Genomic DNA, 20,322 nt, shown 5'->3' on the forward strand with positions numbered 1-20,322 from the left:
AGCATGAACGGCTGCTGCTGCAGCTGCAGTTTCCTGTACAATGTTTCTGCGTAAGTTAGCTGTAGATTGCAGGTTGGGATTGGTGCAGTGGCAGCAGCTACTGGACTGAAGAAGAGCCACACTTTGAACGTTTTTCAGATAAATACACCAACTTTCAACTCAAAATGACCTGTTTTATGGGACTACTAGAGGCCGATGGATATTTTTATTCACGTTGCGGTTTGTCACCCGTCAAACATGACGCTGAAAGTTTACGGATTTGTGTCCTCAAACATGATCTGGACTGTTTTTGCATGCTTATTGGACACAATGACATTTCCACATTCAAGCACAGCATCGTATTAATTCATGAAATAGTGATGAAACAGCTGTTTCCACTCATTACAAACTGCGTGGTTAAAGTTAGGCACGGAAAGGACATGGATGGGGTTAGGTAATAAAAAGAAGCTCATCGTGGTCATACAGATTCATTCTTTATCAGCCAGATTTGATCTTTTCTGCTTCATGAGCATTTCCAGCTTTGTTTAACTGAGACAAACCTCCCCAACATCACCTTGTATTTAGGACTGTGACATATGACCGATTTCTATCATCATGAATTTCAATTTGAACATAACATGGAGCATGAACAGTTAAGAATATGTCAAATATAACTTGGAACAATTAGAATAAATATTAACCATCTAACATTGTGTCTCCTCGGTGCTTCTAGGTTGTTATACAAAAATGTGAATACAGTAACATGATATGACAAAGATAAGTGAGGTCAACAGTTACTTACTAATGTGTGAAATACTTGTTTATTACATAATTATATCTAGAAGATTGAATACTTTGCGCTGAATATTTGCTGTTTAACCTGCAGCTGAATCCCAGCTGATAAAATATCAACGAGCTCTCAGTGAAGTGACAGAAATACTCAGAAGGCCGTAAAAAGTGTCCAAATTAGAGACATTTGATCACTTTTGTTCATGTGAAATTCTCACACAACAATCAAACTGTTATAAAGCCGCCAGATGTGCACGTGGAACTGATTTAAAGAGTTTCCTTTCACAAAAACAAAGATTTGTTGTAGATTCCTCAGCAACAAATTTAAACCATCTTCTCAGAACATAATGAACATAATTGTTTTATTTCTTATTTCTGTTGAAAAAGCAAATGAGGCCACTCAACATGGTATTGTTATTCAGGGAGCCTTGACACCTGTTCTCCCCTTGAGTCCTCCCTCACGGAAGATAATTCTGTCAAATGTCCCCCCCTTTCTAAAAGATGAGCATATTGCCCGTGAATTATCACGTTTCGGAAAACTGAAAGATCCCCGCTGGTTGCAAGTCACCTCTGCTCAAACACCTCTTTTAGGAGACAAGTCTACATGGTTTTAAATCATGGTCAAAGTGAGCTGGACCTAACGATTAAATTTAATGATGATGGTTTTGACTATGTAGCCTTTGTAACCTCGAATGTATCACTGAAAGGTTTTGGTTGCGACAGAGTCGGGCATTTGGTGCGCGACTGCCCTGGTGAGCAGGCAGCGGCCGTCGGTGATGAACCGAACACGGAGCAGGGGGGAGTCTGCAGGATGCGTAACTGACCCCCCAGCGTCTACTGATGGTCAATTTTTGATAATATTGCTCTGGTTCGCGATCTTCTGGATCTCTCTCACAAAAAGGGCATTAAAGCTGGCTTGATTTCATTGGACCAACAAAAAGCTTTTGACAGGGTCGAACATGTGTATCTTTGGCAAAAGTTAGAGGCTTTTGGCTTTAGCCCTGGTTTTAGTGCCATGATAAAAACAATGTACAGGGACATTGAGAGTGTGCTTAAGGTCAATGGTGGTTTGAGCGCTCCTTTTAAGGTCTGTAGGGGTGTTAGGCAGGGTTGTGCTATGTCAGGGATGCTTTATTCCTTGGCTATAGAACCATTGCTTCACAAACTGCGATCTGAATTGAATGGTCTGACATTTCCTGACTGTAACAGCTGCTTTTATTTGTCTGCTTATGCTGATGATGTGCACAAACTTGAATGTATTGTGGAAGTTTTTAACAGCTTATCATCTGCAACAGTTAACTGGGGGAAGAGTGAAGCGTTATTGATGGGAAACTGGAACGGGCGGCCCCCCAGCTTGCCTGGTGGGCTGATCTGGAAAAGGGATGGTTTTAAGTACCTTGGGTTTTTTTGGGTCATGACGCTTTTCCTAAGAAGAACTAGGAGGGCACTGTGGATCGGGTCAAGGGTCGTCTGGAAAGGTGGAAATGGATTCTTCCCCGTTTGTCCTATTGGGGGCGAACCTTGGTGATCAACAACTTGGTCGCTTCTTCGCTGTGGCACAGGTTAGCCTGTGATGAACCGCCTGCTGGACTCTTGGCCCGAATCCAAAGACTCATGGTTGACTTTTTCTGGGACAAGCTACATTGGGGACTCCAAATTGTCCGTAGGAGTGAGTGTGAGCGTGCATGGTTTGTCTCGTTTGTCTCTATGTGGCCCTGTGATGGACTGGCGACCTGTCCAGGGTGTACCCCGCCTTTCGCCCAATGACTGCTGGGATAGGCTCCAGCCCCCCCGCTACCCGATTAACGGACTGTCGGTATAGAAAATGGATGGATGGAAGCTACATTGGGTCCCTCAGAGTGTGCTCTTCCTGCCCAAGGATGAGGGCGGGCAGGGCCTCGTCAACTTGATAAGCAGGAAGGCCACCTTCCGCCTACAGTTCATCCAGAAGCTTTTGCTGGGGCCAGAAAGTATGGTTTGCCGCCCCCTGTCGCTGGCTATTCTGCGGGAGGTGGACACGCTGAGAATGGACTGTGCTTTGTTCCTGGTGGATCATAATAGACTTGCTTTAAGTGGACTGTCACCCTTCTACCAGAGTTGCTTCAAGGTCTGGGGCCTGATCAAGCTGAATCCAGTGGTTTCTCTACATTGGTTGCTTGAAGAACCGGTCATCTTGGGGGCTCGTTTTGATTTGTGTGGGGATGACATCCCAGAACTGAAGAAGGTATTGTGTGCGTGTAACTGCTTTCAATTGCGACATGTCTTTGAAAAAGCTGGGAACAGTTTACAGGATGCAGAGGCTTTTGCCTCTTCTTTGGGACTGAGGTCTGTGAGGTATGCTCATAGGCTTTTAGAAAAAATGGCTGCACTTTTGAATGGTGGGGAGAGGGCCCTCTTAGAGGGGTACTGTTCAGGTAACCTGCAGCCAAATGATGAAGATCCTTTTCCTGACATTGTTTTTAGTCCTGGTTTCCGTGAGTCCAGCTGCACTAGTCCACGGCTGGACCTAGGGATCCGTGGCAACCTCAACCTGTGTTCAGCTGATGGGAAAGCAATGTACAAAGTGATGGTAAAGATTCTGAATGAGAAACAACTGAAAGATAGACCTGATACGGTGTGGAGAGAGAAATTGCAAATTGATGGAAAGAGTAAGCCAGCTTGGAGGGTTATAGACAAACTACCATTGACAAAACTGACAGGAGATCTTCAGTGGAGGATCTTGCATGGGGCCATAGCTGTTAATGCACTTACTGCTGTGATCAATCCAGGAGCAAGTGATGAATGTCCATTTTGTGACGAGAGGGAAACAGTGTTTCATTGTTTTATGGGGTGTGACAGGCTTCTTCCTATGTTTATTTTTTTTAATGGGTTACTTCGCCCATTGGGGGTGATGTGTTCAAGGCAAAGGTTTATTCTTGGGTTCCCTTACTGTCAAAAACGTAACACAAAGTGTTGCCTGATTAACTTTATTGTTGGGCAGGCAAAGCTGGCTATTTATTTAAGTTGCAAGAATAAAGTTAACCAGACACCAGGTTATGAGGCTGTGGCGGTCCTTAAGAATCTACTTATGTCGAGGGTTTCACTGGAATTTTGTTTCTACAAGACAATGGGTTCTTTGGATGTCTTTACTGATCTTTGGTGCTGTGAAGATGCTATTTGTTCAGTGTTTGGGAATGATTTAGTTTTTAGCTTTTGATTTTAATTCATTTGTTTGTTTCTTTGGGTTTTGGCTTTTTTTGATTTGACGTTTTCCTAAGTGTCTTGTACTGGTATTTGACTCTGTTTACCAATAAATGTTATTGTAAAAACTAAAACTATCTATCTATCTATCTATCTATCTATCTATCTATCTATCTATCTATCTATCTATCTATCTATCTATCTATCTATCTATCTATCTATCTATCTATCTATCTATCCATCCATCCATCCATCCATCCATCCATCCATCCATCCATCCATCCATCCATCCATCCATCCATCCATCCATCTATCTATCTATCTATCTATCTATCTATCTATCTATCTATCTATCTATCTATCTATAATAAAACCTTAGATGAAGAACAACACATGAAATTAAACCGTTTCATTATTTATTACAACAAAACAAAGACAAGATACAGAGCTTCTGCCTATGAGAACCTAATTAAATGCACAGCTCTCTTAAGGTCCCACCACAGCATCTCAGCCAGGCTGAGGTCTGGACTCTGACTGGACCATTGCAACACCTTGATTCTTTTCTTTTTCCCACATTCTGCTGTAGATCTGCTGCTGTGTTTGGGATCTTTGTCCTGTTGATGACTGTAATTATCATATTTCATATCACAGTTCTGAACGTGTTACCAGCAGAGTTTTCGACGCTGGAGAAAGGTTCGGCATCTAGTTCTGGTTGATCATTTCAGTTTCTCTGTGCTTTGCTGCCACCTTGTGGACAAAGGTTCAAGATTATATCTTCATGTTTTCTGACACATTAAAAACATTCATTAGCATTCATTGCAGGATGAACAGCTGGTATGAGGTGTTTGTGCTGATATGCTGTGTTTGGTTTCCTCCAAACGTGCTGCTGTGCATTAGGACCAAACATCTCCACTTTGCTCTGGTCTGTCCAAAGGACATTGTTCCAGAAGTCTTGAGCTTTGTTCAGATGCAGCTTTGCAAACCTAAGCTGTGCTGCCATGTTCTTTTTAGAGAGAAGAGGCTTTCTCCTGCAGCCCTTCCAAACAAGCCATCCTTGTTCAGTCTTTTTCTAACTGTGCTGTCATGACCTTTAACCTTTAACATGCTAACTGAGGCCTGAAGAGTCTGAGATGTAGCTCTGGGCTTTTTCACCTTGGGGTGACCTTTAACCTTTAACATGCTAACTGAGGCCTATAGAGTCTGAGATGTATGACCTTTGACCTTTAACATGCTAACTGAGGCCTGTAGAGTCTGAGATGTATGACCTTTGACCTTTAACATGCTAACTGAGGCCTGTAGAGTCTGAGATGTAGCTCTGGGCTTTTTCACCTTGGGGTGACCTTTAACCTTTAACATGCTAACTGAGGCCTGTAGAGTCTGAGATGTAGCTCTGGGCTTTTTCACCTTGGGGTGACCTTTAACCTTTAGCATGCTAACTGAGGCCTGTAGAGTCTGAGATGTAGCTCTGGGCTTTTTCACCTTGGGGTGACCTTTAACCTTTAACATGCTAACTGAGGCCTGTAGAGTCTGAGATGTAGCTCTGGGCTTTTTCACCTTGGGGTGACCTTTAACCTTTAGCATGCTAACTGAGGCCTGTAGAGTCTGAGATGTAGCTCTGGGCTTTTTCACCTTGGGGTGACCTTTAACCTTTAGCATGCTAACTGAGGTCTGTAGAGTCTGAGATGTAGCTCTGGGCTTTTTCACCTTGGGGTGACCTTTAACCTTTAACATGCTAACTGAGGCCTGTAGAGTCTGAGATGTAGCTCTGGGCTTTTTCACCTTGGGGTGACCTTTAACCTTTAACATGCTAACTGAGGCCTGTAGAGTCTGAGATGTAGCTCTGGGCTTTTTCACCTTGGGGTGACCTTTAACCTTTAGCATGCTAACTGAGGCCTGTAGAGTCTGAGATGTAGCTCTGGGCTTTTTCACCTTGGGGTGACCTTTAACCTTTAACATGCTAACTGAGGCCTGTAGAGTCTGAGATGTAGCTCTGGGCTTCTTCACCTTGGGGTGACCTTTAACCTTTAACATGCTAACTGAGGCCTGTAGAGTCTGAGATGTAGCTCTGGGCTTTTTCACCTTGGGGTGACCTTTAACCTTTAGCATGCTAACTGAGGCCTGTAGAGTCTGAGATGTAGCTCTGGGCTTTTTCACCTTGGGGTGACCTTTAACCTTTAACATGCTAACTGAGGCCTGTAGAGTCTGAGATGTAGCTCTGGGCTTCTTCACCTTGGGGTGAACTTGCTGGGACGTCCACTCCTGGGAAGATTGACAGCTGTCCTGAATGTTTTCCACTTGTGAATAATCTTTCTCTCTGTAGAACGATGGACTCCAGATAGTCTGGAAATGGCCTTATAACCCTTCCCAGACTGATGGGCAGCAGCAGCTGCTTCTCTGAGATCGTTGCTGGTGTCTTTCCTCCTTGGCATCGTGTTAAACTGACAGAACTTCTGCTTTTATAGAGCTGCTCACACTGACTGAGGATCAGTTAATCAGAGCATTGATCAGCAGCTCCTGGCTGCTACTTATCCTCTTAGGTCCTGTGGAAGCAGTGAGGATTCACTTAGTTTTTCCACACACTGCTTCTGTGTTTTCTCTCAGTTTCTTGTAAATTGAATATTGACAAAGTATAAAATGTCATGTGTTGTTTATCTGTGGTCATCTTCAGACCTGGTAAGGACCTAATGAGTTATCTTACTGTGTCCTGAGACATAAATTCAAATGAGTTCATTCATTATTTGCTTTTGCACTGTGGAAGAAGTAAACGGCTGCATACAGAGCGGATGCTGCAGGGCCGGTGTTTAGCTGCAGGTTTCACAGAAAAATCTCAGCTGCAGAACTCTACGATTCACCATCAAAACACATCAGGACAGAAAATATCATATTTAATATCTACCATTTCAGTGTTTTTATGGTATCACATTATCCTGCTGCTTTTCTAACAAGGATAAAGGACAGGAGGAGTGTTTATAAAAGAGTTCAAAGATTACAATAAAATAAAAGTTAAAGGATTAAAATGATGGATGCACGATCCGATATTTGGACTCGTGGAGTGGTTTTGATTTGTAAACCTTTTCATAGTCGCCTCCGTTAGAGGAGCGATTCGTTTCATTTATTGTTAAAGTTCAATAGTTCCTCCACTAGTGGAGTGATTTTTGTGTTTTGTTCTTAGAGATCTTTGCGCCGCCGTCGAAGGTTAATGTTAAGTTTGATAGTGCCTCTGTTTTAAGAGTGAGCTTTGGAGAGCGTGGACGTTTATTTTCTTATCTTTTCATAGCCTTTCATAGGAGGAACCTGGAGTGGAGACTGTTTTGATTTGGATCATTTTCATAGCGGCACTCTCCTCAAGCATAGTTACTGAGGAGAGTTCTTTAGGAGTTTCACAGCCCTTTGTTTGCGCTGTCTGGACACTTTTTGCCTTGAAAAGACCCTGCATTTGTGTCCTGTGGCCCTGACAGTAAGGACCAAATGAGTTTTCTTATTGTGTCCTGAAACATGAATGAATGAATCAGAATTTATTTCAGACAATTACCACAAAAAGTGATTGGTAAACAGTAGTTACAAAAAGAACAATCCCAAACAACTCATACATATTCACCAGTATTAGCTCAACATCGCATTACATATTAATATATAAATTTACATTTAAACATAAAGAGAAACTAATAATATAAACAAGATTTCCAATTGAATAAACTTGTAAGTATTTATACCTTCAGATATGACAGAAATTAATCCAAAAATATCAATTTATCTTCTTTTGCACTGTGGAAGAAGTAAACGGCCATCAAAACACATCAGGACAGAAAATATAATATTTAATATCTACCATTTCAGTGTTTTTATGGTATCACATTATCCTGCTGCTTTTCTAACAAGGATAAAAGGCAGGAGGAGTGTTTATAAAAGAGTTCAAAGATTACAATAAAATAAAAGTTAAAGGATTAAAACTATGGATGCACGATCCGATATTTGGATCGGATATCGATACCGATATCGAATAAAATTTTAGATCGGGTATCGGTGAGAATTGGCCGATCCATATCGCCAGTTTGGCACGTTCCAGACAATGAAAATGACCATTTTTTACCTTAATTCCGCGCTGTTTTTCTGTATCGTGTCGATAACAGCCGATACTAAACCTCAGATATCGCATCGTATCGGAGGTGAAAAAATCGGATCGGTGCATGCCTAATTACAATGAAAGTTCAAAATGTTCACAATGTGTTTAAATCCCCTCGTGTTCCCTTTTATACATTTTAAGTGTTACGTAAGTAATAAAAACAACATAAATCTCTGGTCTCTGCAGGGAAACCAGTCTTCAAAACATCGTCATTAAACAGTCACTGCGGTATACGATATATCAGGAATTTACTCGTTTAAATTTCAGCTTTGGCTGTTCCAACAGATCAGATTCCTGCTTGGATCAAAGAGCCAAATATCCAATAAATTCTCTGTATTCAACCAGAGTCCAGAGCAGAAGAGAGGACCAGATCAGTTCAGCTGGATCTATAACTGAATGGAGCTTAATGCTGCTGCATGTAAAGAAACTGCTGGAGGACATGCTGGTGAGTCGGTTACCTTAAAGCTGAATGTGACTTTAAGAAGAAACAAACACGCAATGAAAGTCTTAATCTCAGTTTAGATTTCATCAAATTGGGGCTTAATCTTGGTTGGTGTCTCACTATCTTTGTCTGTGTCAGTTTCTGCCTCCTCTTCATCTGAGTTCACTGTGCTGATCTGGCTTTGGTCTTGGTTAGTTTCAGTCTCTCCTTCCTTTTGTTCCAGGCAAGTTGCTGCTATGTTCTGCTCTGTGTTTACACTCATCTTTGCTTCAGCTTCGGTTTTAATCACTTTGGGTCTCGTCTTGGTTCTAATGTCCCTGCTTCAGCTCTCTTGTTCCTCTCTGTTGGGTCACATTGCTGGAGGCACATTTATGAACGCCATAAAGGATTCTTTCCTTTCTCTACTTTCATCATGAACTCTGCTTTTTCTTTCATCTCCATCAGTGACTGAACTCGTTTCTTCCAGCCTGGTTTGGCCTCTGATTTCTCGCCTTCAATCATCATGTCGATGTAATCTGGAGTAGAGAGAGGATTTGGCCTCAGTGCTATCTCCTTAAGTCTGTTCAGACACTCAGCAGATTCCTTCACCAGGTTCATCACTTTAAGCTGTAAATCATCATATTCAGCCTTCAGCTTTTCCATCAGTTGCTGCACAGTCATCTTCTCCCCGCTGGCTGTTTTGTACTTTTCCTCCAGATCTTTTATTGTTCGTTTTTCTTTAACCTCTTTATATTCCCATCTGTACTTCTGATTAAAATGTACATTCCAGATACATTTACCTGGGCATGCAGTGCAGTTTCCATTTGTATCCATGGCAGGACACCTTCTTAAATCAGCATCATTTGGTATACCACAGGGAAAGTGACAAGTACAACCGCAGATCTGACAGTTAGTGGCGTAATTACCAGTAGCTGAGATATCCTGTTGAAAGGGCTTCATGACACTGACTTCAAAACTGAACTCAAATTTCTTATTTCTGAGTTTTTCATCCGTCTCTTTTATCTCCTCCAGCTTGGCTAAACCAAGTCTGACCTGCTTCTGCAAACTCTCAACTGAGACCTCGAGCTGTTTTCTCTCTCTCAAGACCTCCTTGGTCAGTGTCAAGCTTTTGGTTTCCATCAGATTTAGAGCAGCAAAAAATCCCTTCATGCTTTTTGTCCCCATGTTCCAAAACATCTGATCAAAGTTTCCATCTGAGTCATCGTCACTCATGCTGCCTGCTGCAGCTGATCTGTTCTCTGCAAACAATGCTGAGTTGTTGAATTTGAAGTGAGCTGGAAGTCCATCTTTTCCTTCAGGACACGGAACACCAGACTCTCTGATCGCCTGTAGAACTGGTGGCTGCTGGCTGTCTGCAAACGTCACCAGAATCCTGATGTTTTCTGCTACATCTTTGCCAAAGATTGAGAGCACTGAATCAAACACATATTTCTGTGTTGGTGTAAGTCGAGCTAAAGAAGCCTGAGCTACAACACACACAGCATCGATCTCAGTGACACCGAGCTCAGTAGAGAAGAGATTACGTAGCTGCTCTGTGATCTCTGCGTCTCCTTCTATGCCTCTGGTGTTTCCAAAGCCTGGAGTGTCCACGATGGTCAGTGAGGTTTCTATTCTGAAACCCTCCTGGTGATTGATTTTGTACACAGTAACTTCAGAAGTCTGGCTGTGAGCCTGAGACTTTGACTGATCCTCATTAACTAACACAAACCGATATGAGTCCTCCCATTCAACACCAAGGATGTGATTTATCATCCCGTTGATCAGAGTCGACTTCCCTGCACCAGTGGCTCCGAGAACCATGATGGTGCGGTTAGGTTTTCTGGATTCTTTCCCATAACTGAAACACCTGCATCCTTTTGTATTATTTATATATATCTTTATTTCTGTCAGTGGAAGTAAATGAGCTGGTGGAGAACCTGTCTGTGGTTCCAGCTTTTTGCTTTTTTTTCTGACAGCATCACTGAGCCGTTTTCCAGAAGTTCTGATGGGATCACTGACGAAGGCAGGTCCAACACCCGCTGAGGTCACTGCTCTGCATCTGAACACATACTCTGTGTTTGGCCTCAGGTCGCTCACTGTGGCTTCTCCAGCCTTTGTCCCCTCCTCCTGTCTCCATCCATCCTCTCCTCTGACACAGAACTCCACAGAGTAGGAGGTGATGCTCTCTGCTCCATATCTGGGAGGAGAAATCTTCAGAGTCACACTGTGATGCTTTATGTCAGCTGCTGTCACACTTTCAGGCTTTGAAGGAGGCTCAAAGTCCTCACTGACAGAGGAGCCGTCTTTATAAAGGTAGATGGTTGAACCTTTGTGTGTTTTATCTGTTAAACCTGCTGTCAGGAACTTTACGTTCTTGTTCTCCTTGTTGGCTTCTGCAAAATCACTGAAGAGCGTCGCTTTTTGACTCATTTCACCCCCTTTTTCTTTGAACCATGGTTCCCACTTAGTAAGATCAGTTTGTGGACCAGGAGGACGTTCTACATCTGATTGGTTTGTGAAGTCTGCTAAAGCAGAGAGGTAGACTTCAGCATCACCCAGTGAAGTGAAAACAAAGCTCAGAACATACTTTGTGCTGTTCATTTTCTCCTCAAACACATCTTTTGAAGGGATGATCTCAGTGTTTTTCATCTCGTTGGCTGTAGACTGAACAACCTGGATTTCCTTCTCCTTGGCATCCATCCACATCCTCAGGTTTGTCTCACTGAAAGAAGAGGTATTCCTCATTTCCAACATGCTCATGATGGCGTACTCCTTCTCTGCTCGGCTCAGAACCAATGAAACTTTCTCTCTCAGCTTCTGTAGCAGCACTGGCTTGAATTTCATGCACAGCGATTTAAAAGTTTCCAGTTTCTCTCCGATCTGAGGAAACTGTCGAACGGTGGTGGATCGAAGCGCTTTATTCCCTTTGGTCTCCAGATCAGGGAAGTCATGCAGAATTTCATTCAGGAGCAGCAGGTATGTATCAGGTGTTCTGCAGACAACAGAGACACTTTCTTTGCTTCTGCCAGCTTCTCCACAATCACACACGACCCGGACTGCGTATTCTGTGTCCGACTGCAGCATTGAAACGATCACGGTTTGGGTTTCGGATTTTATTTGCTTCCACTGAAGATCCTCTTCACTCACTCCCTCCTCTGTTGCTGCGTACTTAACCGTGTAATAGACAATCTGGACATCCTGTCCGACCTCAGCAGGTTTCTCCCAGCTAACTGATATTTCACACAGGCTGCTTTCAGCGTGAAGATTTCCAGGAGGGCTGCAGGGTGAAGTTCTGATGGGATCACTGACGAAGGCAGGTCCAACACCCGCTGAGGTCACTGCTCTGCATCTGAACACATACTCTGTGTTTGGCCTCAGGTCGCTCACTGTGGCTTCTCCAGCTTTTGTCCCCTCCTCCTGTCTCCATCCATCCTCTCCTCTGACACAGAACTCCACAGAGTAGGAGGTGATGCTCTCTGCTCCATATCTGGGAGGAGAAATCTTCAGAGTCACACTGTGATGCTTTATGTCAGCTGCTGTCACACTTTCAGGCTTTGAAGGAGGCTCAAAGTTCTCACTGACAGAGGAGCCGTCTTTATAAAGGTAGATGGTTGAACCTTTGTGTGTTTTATCTGTTAAACCTGCTGTCAGGAACTTTACGTTCTTGTTCTCTTTGTTGGCTTCTGCAAAATCACTGAAGAGCTTCACTTTGTGAATCATTCCATCCATCACTTCCTTTGAGGCGTACCACTGTTCCTTCTCCACATCACGAGTGTTCGGATCCTGAGGATCAGCTGGTTGGGTTCCTTTCAGGTACTCTGATAAAGCTGAGAGGTACGGTTCATCACTTCCCAACGAGGTGAAGACAAAGCACAGAGCATGTTCTACACTGAGAACCTCTTTGTACAGATCACTCTGAGATGGGAGGATTTTTGTGTTTTTCATCTTGTTGGTGAAAGACATCATGGTGTAGATTTCTCTCTCTTTACAGTCCATCCACTCACTCAGACTGTTGCTGTTAAACGGAGAAGAAAGTTTCTTCTTCAGGACCTCTGCCAGCACAGCTTCTTCTTCTCCTCCTCCTCGGATTGATGGAAGTTTAGTTGCTAGAATTCGTTGAAACTCCAGTTTAAACTCAGCACACATTTCTTTGAAACGTTTAATCTTTTTGACAATCTGTGGGAACTGCTGTGCAGCGGGGGTGTTCAGGACATCATTGCATCTCATTTCCAGCTCACTGAAGTCCTCCAGGACCCGCTGTGCTTGTTGAACTAACCGTACACTGATCTGACGTACAAGTTTAGCAGCTTTAGAATCTAAATTTGTCAGCGGGAGCAGCCAGACCTGCACTGGTACAGCGTTTTCTCCGTTGGCTCCCAGCAGCCTGGGCAGACTCTGGTAGACTTCTACAGCATCCTGGAAGGTTGTTGGAGTTTTCTCAAGTAGAAAGTCTCCATGGAATTTGCAGGAGAACTTCTCAACCTTTTCAACGTCTTCATCTTTCATGGAAAGTTTACCCTTACCTTCTATAGAAAGGCAGGGAATCTTTTTGATCATAACTTGCAAGTTACCCTGAATATCCTGACGGCTTTCTTCTTCAGACTTTTCACAGCCAAAGACGAAAAAGGCTTGTGCCCCATAAAGAATACCTGTGACAACATGTGTAGCTAAGCCTGCCTCAAATACATCAGGATGCTTCACGTTTCCTCTTCCCAGATGACTCATCGACAGTTCCTGAAACTTGGTCGTAGTTTTGTACTTCAGTGTTACTCTGGCCTCATTCTTTGATGCTTTCTGATCATTCAAGTATTTGGCTGATCCTCCAACCTCAACCATTCCACCCAAGAAACTTGCTTTCAGAGACGCGTCAACATTTAGGGCAGAAGATTTATCATCGATTGACTCAGACGCAACTATCTGAAAGTCACTGTTCGGTTGTGGTCGTTCCCTTTGATCTTTTTCCAGGTCTTTGCAGTCCCACAGCGTCAGTCCTGTTAAAACATAAAGGAAATGTTAAAAGATCTTTTATTGAAGACACAGAAAAGAAATAAAAGAGTGATGGGGGATGCAGAGTAAAAAAAAGACTAGACTAGAAGTCTTCTTTGTTCTGTACTGAGAACACCCTCAGTTCAGTATTCTCTTCCTTTTTTTTTTACTCGAACCAAGTAGTTTTGTTTTTTAATCATAAGCAAGTGATATTGTTGCATCAGTAAATGACGAAGTCTCATTGCAATGTGTTGGAGGACTTTGTGCTTTGCTTTAATGTATTTAGTGATTACATGTGAATCCTTACCAGGAACGAATGAGTCCTGACGGCAGTCGTACAGCATCCCAAGGCCGAATGGCCGGCCGAGCGCTGCAACTTGTCTTGTTTTTCTGGCTTCAGAGTCCATCTTGTGGTCTTGGCTACAAAATAAATAAAGAATGTTTCATTTCACTAAAAGCTTGGTTCCTATTGTCTTACTTTTGAAGTTCGAAATATTAGAATTAGGATTGATGAATCAGGTTTGAGGATAGAAGTATGCATCAATATTGACTTCACTTCACTTCATAAAAGGATCAATCAATCAATTTAAAAAGGGTGCAAATTGCAATTCTCCACCAGCCATGTGAACAAAAGCCCCAGGATTAGATTTACCTAATTTTCAGCACTATTTCTTAGCCAATAGGTTACAATATATATCAAAATGGTTTAAACCTAGCCCACTAGATGAACCATGGATAAATATAGAACAAGCATTGTGTGATAGTCTGGATATGTCTGACCTGCCACTTATTAGTCAAAACGTAAAAAATCACAAATGTTTCAAAAGCATTAATATCAGCACCTCTCTGACAGCCTGGTGGGAATTTCTTAAAATAACAAAGTCTTCACTTTATTGTGTAAGCTTACACCCATCTGGAACAATCCTGACATCCTGCAAAACAAAAAAATGCTAAACTTTACTCTGTGGAAGATCAAAGGAATCAAACATCTGGAACATATAATCCAAAATGGAAATTTTATTTCATTTGATGAGCTCATATCACAACACGAGATAGGCAGCAATAAATTCCTAGAATATCAACAACTTAAGTCTATAATAACCAAGAAATATATCCTCCACCAACCAGACTTACAACTCCCGATTAGGGTAGCAGAATTTCTAAGCATCTGCACCCCAAAACTACTATCAAAAATATATAAATTATTGTCTAAAATAGATGACACAATGTCTCTTCCATCCTCCAAATGGGAGGCAGATTTATCCATCAGTTCTAGTCATAGCTTCTGGCCACAAATATGTTTGAACACCTTCAGAATGACTCAGAATTCTAATTTACAGCTCATACAATACAAAATCCTTCATAGAACACACTATACAGGACAAAGGATGTTCAGGATGGGTCTGACACACTCAAACATCTGCACACATTGCACAGATAACACACCTGATGATTATGCACACGCTTTGTGGTTCTGTGCGCCTGTCCAGAAGTTCTGGCTTGAAGTCTGTGAGGACCTGTCAACATGGCTAAAGTGTAGCATCCCTGCATGCCCCACACTGTGCATACTGGGTGACTTAGACAACATCAACATGGAAATTAACTCAGCACACATGGTTCTCACAGTGTTATGTATCGCAAAGAAAACTATTCTCATGAACTGGAAAGCGAAGAACAATCTGTGTATTAACCAGTTTAGAAATTTTCTTTTAGACTATATTAGCATGGAAACAATGCCTCCTCAAAACATCAATTGGCTGAATTTAATTCTCTCTGGTCCCCTCTGATTAGCTTTATCACATAGTGGTGGTGGTGGGTTGCTGTCCCGTCGCTCTGGGCTCTGCCTCCTCAGGGGGTTGCTGGGTAGGCCTGGGTGATGGTGGGTCTCAGGCCTGGGCTGCTGCGACTGGTGTGATCGGGTGGTTTGTTTGTTTGTTTTTTGTTGTTTGTTTCTTTTTTGTAGAGGTCCTCTGGCGTGGGGTGGGGCGGGATGGGTACCTTCTGGGGGTACAGTAGCTCCCTGAATACGGTCGCTGTGGACCTCGAGCCTGGTGGACATCAGGCCCTCCTGCCTCGTGTTGGGTCCCAGGTCGCGGGGATGCCTTTTGCAGCCAGTCTGTGGCTGCCCTCTCCGGGGGAGCTTCTCTGCCCCCGGTGTATATCCCATACCCCTCTCCCTTATGGCTCCTGTACACAGCACACACACACACATTAGGTCTTGGGAGGTATTTGCACTGAGTGGCATCCGGTAGGCGGGGCTCTTTGGGTATGTAGGCTGCCCAGGGGGCCGCGCTCCCAGTTCTACAAGGTTGGCTGCCCCTCAATTTTAATCGCTCACTATTAGAAAATAGCCAGAGTGGCGAGGGGAGGGGTCCCACACCCCTGTTGCCTGGTTGCTTCCCGGGGTGGGAGGGGCTAGGAGGATTAACTATTCTGCTGGTTCGGGGTCTGTGGTGGCTGGGGGGCTGCTGGCCCCCCCTGGTGTGCCCGCTGCGCCACACCCCAGCGGAGTCGAGGAGGGAGGGACGTGTGGATGTGTGGATGTATGGGACGTGCAAGTGTGTGTGGTGATGACTGGGCCTGGGTCTGGGACTTGCTGTCATCTGGCCTGCTTGTGCTTCCGATGGGGGGGCGGCGTTGCCTCTCCCCGCGACTTCATCCACCTGTGGGCACGTCTTGACTCCCGGGGCACTTGGACAGGGGCGCTGGCCCACTGTGTGGCTGTCTGGGGCGCTTGGCCCTCTCAGGTTGGGTGGGGCCTCTACCGGCGGGTTTGGGGGCGCTCGAGCTCCTGGGGCCTTTGTTTGTTTTTGTGTCTGTTTGTGTGTCTAAGGGTGGATTCCCCACAGAGATTGTAGTCTGTTTTGTTTTTACAGGTGTAGTAGCTGGTTGTCTGGTTTTTGTTTCTATTTTTGTTCTTTTTCCTCTTCTTCTTTCCTTGTCCCCCGGTCCGGTTCGGCTCTATTACATGTTCTATAATGTAAACAAAAATAAATAAATGGGCAGTTGTTGGGCATCAAGGGGAGCTTTACATTTTTAAAGCTTCCCTTGGCAAAGCAGATCTGTTTGGCATAAAAGGTATTCAGATTACAATTCTGCTGCCATAATGCTGGACAGGACAAGGGAAAAAAAAAAGATATCTCTGAATAAACTGGAGCCTGAAGGTGGCTGTCCTACTAGCCAGGTAGACCAGGCCCTGCTCTCTGGATAAAAACAACACACTGCGGTACCCAAAAAAAAATCTTTGCCTGGATCTCCGCAATGATACCTGATGGAGGGTCCAGGCAGGTTAACCTGTGCCACAATAAAGAGGCCACCGGGTTATTTATGACCACCACCCTGCCTCTAAAGGACATTTTCGAATGGAGCCACCTCCACTTAGCCACTTTGCTGTCTACTGTTGCACTGATATCATCCCAGTTTTTCTTCATGATGTCATTGTTTCCTAGATAAATACCAAGGTACTTTAATCCTTCCCTTTTCCAGGTTAGGCTTTGAGGGAGAACGGGGAGGCCTTCACGTCACTTGCCAACAGCCAGGGCTTCGCTCTTCCTCCAGTTCACCCTCGCAGCAAACGCAACAGAAATTTTTTAAAGACAGTGTTTAAAATACTCACATCCTGTTGGTCCTTGATAAAAACAACATCATCAGCATATGCAGATAAAACAACACGGCTGTTAAAACCACGTAAAAACAGGCCTCGAACAGATGATCGTATCTTCCGTAGGAGGGGTTCCAGGGAGAGTGCATAGAGCATCCCAGACAGTGCACAGCCCTGCCGGATGCCTCTATGCACCCTAAAAGGAGCCCACAAGCCACCATTAAACTTCAGCACACTCTCAGTGTCCCTGTACAACACTTTGATCTTGGCTATAAGACTTGCGCTGAACCCAAACCATGACCATAAACCATCTCCATGACCTTCCAGAGGAAGCTGTGTTCAACGCGGTCAAAAGCCTTTTCTTGATCTAATGAGATGAGTTATGGAGACCTCCAAAACATCCCGAATGAGGTAGATATTATCCACCATAGACCTGCCGGGTACACAGTACGTCTGGTCCCGGTGGAGAGTCTGCTCCATGGCCCCTCTCAGCCTGTTGGCTAAGACTTTTGACAGTATTCTGTAGTCCGTACAGAGGAGAGAGACAGGACGCCAGTTTTTTATGTCTTGCAAGCAGCCAGTTTTTGGCAAGAGGGTGATGACGGTGTAATGGTAAATTCTATGTCTCAGGACTGGCAGACCCTCCAATCCACATTAACCATTTGTATCACCCAGACACGCTAATTGTTTTAAACTACTTACCTCTTAATTAACACTCAGACTAAATAATTGTTTTAACCTCCTGTTTCTTAATTATCATCAAGACTGCATCCTGCCCCCCTGGAGGTGTGGTTACACACCTAAAGAACAAAGCCCCCCTCCTCAGGTATAAATCCTTGGGTTCCTTTTGTTTGTATCTTTTCATGCCATTGCCGCTGAATGGTGTGGGCTGATCTTTTTCCTTGCAACCAAGAATAAAAACTTAGCCGGCCGGCAGAAAAAGTAAAGTTCTCCAAATCACGTAATCAACCCGCTGCCATGACTGAACACCGGCACAAAAAAAGAAACGGACCAAACATCAGACCGGCCCACCGGGAATTAATCAATGAAGATATTAATTCAATGGCAAAATATGCAGGTTTATCATATTACTTTCAACCTTTTCCCTTTCAGCTGTGGCCTTTGTGTATTTACTATCTTACTTTTAATGATAAAAATATATCGGGTCACTACAATCGTTTGGGCATAGAACATGGTTATATTGGAACTAATGCTTGTTCACACACTCTGTTACAACAGCTCACCTGTTACTTCCATACTGACAGAAGCAGTCCCCTCATCGCTGCTGGTTCTGCTTCTAAAACTAAATCACATTTTAAAAATGCTCATAACTCTCAGCACAAATCTCCCCTTTTTGCAAAGCCTTCTGATCACTCCAAAGCATTTCATGTTGCCTGCAACATATACGCATGCAGCATATAATGACTCCATCTCCATGCTTTACTCTGAACGACACATCCAGCATCTGTGATGAGGAGCTCAAAAGCATGAACACCTGCAGACAGGTGATGGCCTTCTCTCTCCTTTTTACAAAGCCTTCTGATCAAAGGTCAGTTTCATTAATGTAGTGCTGGATCATCTAGCATCTCAAAGCACTTTTCATATAGAGCAGGTCTACACCCTACTTTTCATTATAATAATTCTAATAATATTCACTCAATGAGTGACCTGCCCACTCTGGACTTGTGGGCTCATAGCTGGTGCTGTATCTTCTGACTCTGAGGGGCCACAAGACAAAGTTTCCCAGTCATGTGGCGCCGCATCATACTATTATTTAATTATATAACGTTACTTATTGCTTTATCCGTTTCATCGTCCTCATGTGACGTTAGAAACCGTGAGCTCGTTTTAGTGAAAAAGTTGCCAATTTTTGCATATTTAGCTGCGTCTGTTTCCAGAGCTTTCCTCTTTTTAATTCCAGCCTTCTCCGCGCCACACTTCCTCTTTCTACTTTCCATCTTTCAGACACTGACCGAGCGCACTGGCGTGTGACGTCAGGGTGCGTCTGAGGAAAAACAAACGAACAAAATTGACGTAATCAACCCGCTGCCATGACTGAACACCGGCACAAAAAAAGAAACGGACCCAACATCAGACCGGCCCACCGGGAATTGTCCCGGTCCACTCGGGCCTGCTGCACTAATCACTCTCCCCACAGTATTTAGTCTCCCGGTTTGTTCTCTTTGCCAGATATCTTCCTCTGTGTTGTTCCTCTGAGTCCGCCTCGTTAATCCTGGTTTTATCTGCGTTTGGATTTTGTTTTCCCAGGTAGTTTAGTTCTGATTTTTGACAGTATTTCGGTTTTATTTTCCTCCAGTCTGTAGATTTCCTGCTTTGCCTTTTGTGTATAAAGAGTTTCCTGTTATTTTGTCGCCTGGCTCTCAGTCAAGTGTCTGATCTTGGGTCCTCCTTCCTCGCCACCACCCTTTACACGTGACATTACTTGGCATCCCTCCCACGAGTTATTTTATCTTCAGATCTAACTTTTACCTGGTTATTCAACTTTTTGTTACACATTTTGATGGATTTTTTGGTCGAGATCGGACAAACTGTTCAGGACTAGTTATGAGCCTAAAATCGAGTGGGAAATGGAAGAAGTGAAATAACCGGAATAAGTTTGCACAATAGTAACGTGATTAGTTACATGAACTGTTCCAGTGGACACATGAAGGAGCTCAGCTGTCAGCTCATCCTGATTATTCCTTTGCCCAGGAATAAAAACATTATATGCTATCATCTTCATTATAATCTTTCTTTCCTTCAGAAACAAATGGAGCATTTCTGCCGTATATTTAACAAGCTTTGGGCTGCTGACAGCTTCTTAAATCAAGATTACATCTTCTGTAGAGCAGGATTTTCTCTGCTATGTCCAACAGTTTGAAAACAAATCAGAGGTCCTAACTGTAACACTGAAAATGAAAATAACAGTTGTTCGTATCCGCAGTGGATCGTTCTCTCTGCTGAGAACATAAAACAGTGCGATGACCGCTCGCCCACAGTTTCAGGTATTAGTTCAGGAAAGTAAAGACTTGTGTGCAACAATCCCTGCGTCTGCTGTAAGCTGCTCACCTGCTCTGCCTGAGGATGGGTTCCTTATACATTCTTTCTTTCTTATCCTTTTTTAAATAAATGCAGCTTTGGTTTCTAGTTGAATCATTCTGAGTGTGACGCCGGAAACTTTGAATGAGACAGAAACATGACTATAGCAGAGATTCAAACCACTACATCACACACATGACATTC

General features: G+C 43.6%; 2 protein-coding genes across 2 annotated transcripts; both read right to left on the reverse strand.

Annotated features, from left to right (window-relative positions):
- Nucleotides 1-8,756: 8,756 nt before the first annotated feature.
- Nucleotides 8,757-10,370, reverse strand: LOC140268507 (uncharacterized). The gene has a single exon (XM_072363415.1). The coding sequence runs from the start codon at nt 10,311-10,313 to the stop codon at nt 8,883-8,885; it is 1,431 nt and encodes a 476-aa protein (XP_072219516.1). The 5' UTR covers nt 10,314-10,370; the 3' UTR covers nt 8,757-8,882.
- Nucleotides 10,371-10,390: 20 nt separating this feature from the next.
- On the reverse strand, nt 10,391-13,892 carry LOC140269120 (uncharacterized). Its single transcript, XM_072364143.1, has 3 exons — nt 13,786-13,892; nt 10,467-13,483; nt 10,391-10,396 (listed from the first exon to the last, which is right to left on the reverse strand). Exons 1-3 carry the CDS (start codon nt 13,883-13,885, stop codon nt 10,391-10,393), a joined length of 3,123 nt encoding a protein of 1,040 aa, XP_072220244.1. The 5' UTR covers nt 13,886-13,892.
- Nucleotides 13,893-20,322: the final 6,430 nt, after the last annotated feature.

Source organism: Leuresthes tenuis, unplaced genomic scaffold, assembly GCF_036924035.1.
Source record: "Leuresthes tenuis unplaced genomic scaffold, fLeuTen1.0.hap1 SCAF_14, whole genome shotgun sequence".
NCBI classification, from domain to species: Eukaryota; Metazoa; Chordata; class Actinopteri; order Atheriniformes; family Atherinopsidae; genus Leuresthes; species Leuresthes tenuis.